General features: G+C 39.8%; 1 protein-coding gene across 1 annotated transcript in view; it reads right to left on the minus strand.

Moving 5' to 3' along the window:
- The window catches only part of KLHL29 (kelch like family member 29), a 145,578-nt gene that overhangs the window by 73,295 nt on the left and 65,470 nt on the right, over window positions 1-6,813 (minus strand). Inside the window, exon 2 of the mRNA XM_009273877.2 lies at window positions 648-786. Coding sequence (XP_009272152.1) covers window positions 648-786 — 139 coding nt within the window. The remainder of the gene's footprint in view (window positions 1-647; window positions 787-6,813) is intronic.

The raw sequence follows: 6,813 nt of genomic DNA on the forward strand, positions 1-6,813 counted from the left end.
GTTTGTAGGAAAAAACTGCCCTTAGTCTAACATGCAGACTGAGCTATATTTTGACCAGAAAATCACCTTATTTCCAATCTTTTCTAGAGAAATTAATCAGTTGTCTTTTCTTCTTTTAAAAGTCCCCAAATAATAAAAATATCAATCCCTTTGCCCATAAAAGCCACACAAAAGCATGTAACAAAGATTTCAGGGTGAAGGGATCACAATACTCAAAATGCTTTATTAGCACGACGTCTCAGCATCGTTCACCAGAACACTGATGGCTTATTGTAGCCCGAAGGACAGACTTCTGTCGTATGTGACAGAGTCCCTTGAAAACATCGGCAGCAATAGTTTTTAGTTGTGGTCTGAATCACCATTAGCAATTGAGTTTAAAACTTAGATGTCTCAGTGGTGGAACACTTTCTTCGGCCAAAACTGGCCTCTACTGATCAGAAATAATTACACTGTACGAGTCAGATGTGTAACAAATGGGTCTGAGTCTCAGTTTGGAAATACATTCAGAGGAGGTGGAAAGAATGGCTACTGGCTCTGTGACAGGAGATTCAATCTTCATAAACCTGCAAGAGAGGGGAGGAAAAAAAAGCGACACAAATGCGCCCTACAAAAGAACAGAGCAGATCACAGCTGGAAGGAAGGCAAACCTTTTAATCAGGTCCTTGAAATACAAGCTGCAGGAAGCTAGAACATTTTGGTGGACTTCAAACTCTTTGCCTTCAACAATAATTTTCAGGTCTGTAAACTCTTTCGCTCTGCGTTGCTGGTTCAACTCCTTCAACATTTCTGCAGAACAGAGAAGACAGACAGTGCCAGGGTTCCAATTAAGAGTTTTTTATTTTTACTTTTTACTTTTCATTTTTTTTTTTTGTAAAGAAGTAGAGAAACAGGAAACAACTGATATTTTTGTCGGTAAGATTGGCTCAACACAGACAGTCAGAAGTTACAAACATAACATATTAAAAAAAGAAAAAGAAAAAGCAGGAACCAGTAGGTCTAAACAACTGAAATATATATACAGAAAAAAAGCAAAAACGATCCTAAATTTGGAAGGGTTAAAAACAAAACCAAAATATTTCAGCATCAGCAAATCAGAAACACAGAGAATGCATTATAACAGAAAAGTTAAAATAATTTGTTATAATAAAAATCAAGAGCTAATGAATTTCTATCCAAATGCAAATAAGTTTTGAACTTACTAGAATAATATTAGTAAAAATACGGTATTATGATGCAATATGAACTGGATATGGGTCAAAATAATAAAGCCACAAAACCTGCAAAAATAACTTATCCTTAACATAGTAAAAATGTGTTAAGCCTCTCAGTTAACAGAATAAAACAGCACCTCTAAATAATATATAAATTACAGTGCATAAAAAATTAGCCAAATTATCAATGCATCTTGCAATATACCTCAGCTATAAAGACTACAATTGCGTATGTTTCAGAATTAGCTTAAGAGCATCCTTATGATAAAAAATAATCTCACGCAGAGAATAAATTACTGCCTTTTATAGCAATTCCCATATTTTGCACTCCAAGGATTTTTACCATCACAGCATTTTTATTTTTTAGCCTTCAATGGCTTCATTTACAGCAACAATCAACTTTCACACATCATGAAAGAATCGTAATGATTAAAATAACCTATGAAAGTGTTTCCATCCTGCAATAAAGCACCTACCTTGCGTGATGCCTCCTTTTATAAAGCCTACTGGTACTAACAGAAAGAAATAACAGCATGCCACGTCTTCATGTGTGGCTGTGAACTGCTAAGCAAAATACATGTTTTATATGCTGGCATATGCTGGCTGGACTTTTGAGGGTAAGACTTCCCTCCAACTTTGCAGACCAAAGTGGCTATCAAGATGAATAATATACTTTTCACCTGGGCAATAGTCTGGCGGTTCAGAAGCCAGTGATCAAGATGATAAAAGAGCTGATTTTAAATACTAAAGGATTTTGGCTTTATTTTATGTTTGCAATAGGTCAAGGTTCTCATTTTCTCAGTGTAACACCCTGAACACATTCCTCTACAGACAGATCTGTAAATCAACAGTTCTTTACATGGAGTTTCTCCTTACACAAAGTAAAAAGGACCTGAAGAGTGTGTAACTATAACTGCGTTTAAAGCCACTGTTGGGCTTGGGCACTGGGCTGCCAAAGCATCGCCAAAGGGCCTTACAGTGAAATGAAGACTCAAATAATCCTTGTGTTCTCCTGCTTCCCCAATGAAACGCAAAGGAACCAGTTCAGCAAAGCACTAGTCATTAAACAACATGAAAGCATGTAAATATACAACTGTTGCATGATAAGAAATTGAAGTTCTCCCAAGCCCCAACATCTGTGGTACATATTTTTCAGGCCTAAGTAAATAAATGTCACCTTGCACATTTATGTCTATTTAATGGAAACACAGTAGTGTCTGAAAGGCTAATTATTCTGTGCTGAAATGGGTCAGTGCTCTCCAGAGAGCAAGCAGATCATTAGAGAGGGCACAGAAATAACAGCAGGCTTGTGTCAGGTCTATAATAGGGGAAAATAAACCACTCTGTCCTGTGGGTGCTATATCAGGGACTATTTTTAACAAATTCATCTGTGCTAAAGCACAATGATACATTTCGAGCAAAACTTAAAACGGGATCCGAATGTTCACTCTTCTGCAGGAAAGTTTCAGGCTTTTGCTGAAGGTGTGGTGCCTAAAGTCTGACTTGACCAGGAACGCCTCAGGCCTCGATTAAAGACCAAGGATGCTTTGGACACAAGGGGTGTTTTACCTGATTTAGGGTTAACGTGACTAAGGTCTTTGGTTTCACAGGAACAGCACCAGGTGCCTTCTTAGTTGCATATTTTTGAGGGCGATTGTGGAGGAAGCATTTTTTCATCCCTTTTCACGTATGAATGACTTTTTTTTTCTGTCTTGGTCCATTTTCCCACTTTTCACTTACAGTAACTACATTTTCCTCCTGACCAATTTTTTATCATTTCATGACTTAAAGACAGTTACGTTTCCCTCTAAACTTCCTGATACTCTCTTATCCCCTACTTAATTTCACTTCTGTTTTCTGTCATTCCCCTTTTCAAATTTGCTCAACTACTGTCCTCCATCCCCATTTGTACTTTTGCTACATTCCTATTCAAAATCCTGTTCTGCGTGGCTTTGCAATCTTCCTTGCATAAGCCTTTCAAGACACGGGCTTCAACCAAGACTAAGTCATACAAGTTTAAGATTACATGTACACAAAGGGTCAATCTCCATCTCACCTCATTCCATTTCCTCCTTTTAAAGCTCATGATCAATTATTCTTAGCGTTCAAAGAGCACAATTGTATGAATAGCAACTGCATAGATGGATCCTGTGCTCCAGGAGAGGAGAGGAGAGGAAACAGACTTTAGTTGCACTCTGAATGGGATGGGGGTTTTTGGAGGTGGGCTCAGGGTAAGCAGGATAGTAGAGACCATCCACAAACTCATGATTATGGCTGAGATTGCTGAATAACAAGACACAAAGTTCAGACACTGCAGTGATGGATGCTGTGCTCTCCATGCTATCTCCAGTATTGTGAGAGCTGGTTTGGGCATCTAAGTCCCCAGATGGCTCCCCCAGGTAATGAGCTGATTACTTGGACTTTACTGAGCACCCTTGAATTACATCCAGTCCTGCAGTTCTGGGGCATGGTTTCTATCTATGCTCTTTACACACTTCAGTGTGCTTTATACTGCATGCATTCATTAAGGGATGCAAACCAAGAAACACGGGTCTGGAGCAGTGGTGCAATCTGGCTCATAAAACCCCAGAAATCAGAAGAAGCCCTAATCAGAAACTGAAGCTCCTCTTTCTCCTATAGCCATTGGGAGGCCGTAATTCCCTTCTTGTACCCCTGACTTGTTGTACTGTCCTCCACAGAGAGATGACTATGAACAGTTCTGCATTTTTTGTAGCTCAGTTTCTGAACTAGAAAGAGAAGAGGTGTGTGGAGAGGAGAAGGAAGTCAGGAGACTGCGTTGATTCATCTATCTTCCTCGCTGAGGCCCCTTTGTATTACTAAATAACTAGCAGGCATTAGTATTGGACACAAGGTTATATCAGAACGGGCCCTCATTCTCAGAGTATTTGTAATGCTCACACTGTGCTTAGCCAGGCATTAATGATTTATGAGGACTCAGGATGAGTTGCAAAACAAATTTTTTCACCAGGTAATAATGCCTGCCGATGAGTTGTAAAAGGAGAGACAACACAGTGCAGTCCTGGCAGTGAAAAATGATCTCAGCTGTCTCCTGCTAGTCCCTCTTGTGGGCTCCTCCTAATTTTCAGCATTTCCTCCAACAAATGGAATTTCCTGAAACCTTCAGAAAGGGATGTGCTGGCAATTTCCTAGTGGTTATTTATTCCTCTGGTTTCTTTGTTCTTACAGAGCGTTTTTTCTTGGTTTGCTTTTTTTCTCATTTGATTTTTTTTTTTTAAAGAGATCCAGGTAAAAATGAAGTGCAAGGACAGTCACAGTGCAAGGTTTCAGTAGGGTGGGCACTGATGTTCCCTCTCCTCAGCAAATCACAGCAAATGCTCTTGCATTCATAGTGCAAGGGATTTTCCTTCCAGCCCCAGGTGCACACACGCATTGGGACTGCAGAAACCAAGCCAGTCCTTTCGGTCTTCTTCATCATTACCGATGCTAAATCATTCTCAGTCAAAGACGGGTTGAATGTTTTCTTCATAAAGAAGTACACAATAGACACCCCCATGTTCCTGCATAATTACGTCAGCCATATAGCGGTTGAACCTAAAGGGGACTTGACCTGAAACCTGCAACTGAACATCTCTACAGAGCTTGTGAAAGGAAGTGCTTTCTATCTTGCCATTACCAGCCTTCATATCATTGCCTGGAGGCATTTAAACATAATCATATTGAGAGTCCCAGAGACAATATGGGCCAGAAAGTGTAAGTGACTTTCCTCAGGTCAGGAACAGAGCCAGGAAGAACTCAGAAGCTTTGATTCCTGGTCCCCAGCTCCACCCATCACACTACATTTTCTCCCTCTTAACTAATGGACAAATTACAAATTAAACTGAAGAGCCCATAAGCCTTGGATCAAATGTAGGACCAAGAACAACTGTGTAATTGTGTAGATCAAATAAAGGGAACAGAAATTATACAGTGAATCTTTTTTTTTTAAATACTTATGATCAGAAATAAAAATGAATGAAGAACTTATTCCCCAAGTTTATTTATTCTGTATTTCAAGCACAGTGGAGACTGGATGCCCAGTCAAAGATCCTCTCTAATGCACATTTCTGTGGCACAATGGAAGCTCTCAGGTTTCTTTCCACTTTTAATAAAGAACTCTTTACTTAAATTCTAGTAGCTAAGGCTTTAAAAGGGGGCAGCAAGAGCTAAAATATAATGAGCTGAGAAATACGGAAGAACACTTTTTACAAACAGTGTTTTTTAAAATTTGCTTGGAAAAACTACCCTATTATAAAACTGAAAAGGCTAATTGATGAAACATCACTAATTATTCTTGTGAAGAACATGCAAGAGACCAGTGCTTGCCCAGACAGCCTCATGCTTTCATGATTGGGACAGAAAATGTGGGAAAGCCAAGAAAAGTTACCAGAAGGAAAATCCAATTACTTTCTTGCCTTAATAAGTAAGGAGATTAATTTCCAAGGTTATGCTCTAGTTACGTAAAACAAACATTTTAACCATTAAATGCCAGCACTGCACACACTTGCTTATTTTGATAGACAGTGGTAGAGAGTGTGTAGCTACAAGAAATTAAATTATGAAGCAAAAGACCTAGCAGTCAAATAAGAGTTACGAGTGACGGGCAAGTGTGTACCATGGCAAGCCTGTCCTACTGAACACACAAATACTCATGATTTTTCGCCAGTTTTGACAAGTCTCTCTTTCTCCTCACCATTACGCCCACAGACACACAGAGAACCCCAATGCCTGGAGAGTGTCACCATAAACTGCTCCATCTACCCTTGTGCTGTTGATATGTAGCTTGACAAATACACCATCAACTATGGCAGCTTCCATGTGGTGTGAAAACAAGTACACACCTCTGGAGAACAGCTTCCTCCTTGGGACTGAGAACAAGAAATAGGTCCCTTATTCTCTTTTGGCCTGAAACGAAATAGCAATAGAGAAAAAGAGGAATGGGCAAAGCCTTGTGGGAATCATTAACAGATGAGGATGTCTCAGATACTATCCTGTGATTTTCAGTTTCCTTCCTGGACCCTAAAAATTAAACATCCAGTTATCTGGACTGCCTCTGTAGTCAAGCAGAGACAGAAACATGTCTCCTGTACAACCCAGCCCCTTCTGCATGCTCAGCCAGGTAGGATGCACTGCCACGGCCTTCTCTCCCCAGGGATTACGAAGGGAGATTAGATAATTAGCTGAGACTAGACACTCATTTTTTTTGCACTCATTTATCTCCTGCAGATAAATACTTTCACTTTTTCCTTTTGAATCTCAATTCCAGTTGAGCTTCTTCATCAAGAGCAGAAGGAGAACGGGGCATAATGAAGCTGGGACTTGCCTATATTTGCACAGAAGGTGAGAATTAATCTCCTGCAGATAAATACTTTCACTTTTTCCTTTTGAATCTCAATTCCAGTTGAGCTTCTTCATCAAGAGCAGAAGGAGAACGGGGCATAATGAAGCTGGGACTTGCCTATATGAGGATCCTTCATTGGTGAGATGGGGGAGTGTGCTGGTTTTGGCTGGGATAGAGTTAATTTTCTTTGTAGTAGCTAGTATGGGGCTGTTTTGGATTTGTGCTGGAAACAGTGTTGATAAC

This window comes from Aptenodytes forsteri, unplaced genomic scaffold (assembly GCF_000699145.1).
Source record: "Aptenodytes forsteri isolate BGI_AS27 unplaced genomic scaffold, ASM69914v1 Scaffold175, whole genome shotgun sequence".
Lineage (NCBI taxonomy): Eukaryota > Metazoa > Chordata > Aves > Sphenisciformes > Spheniscidae > Aptenodytes > Aptenodytes forsteri.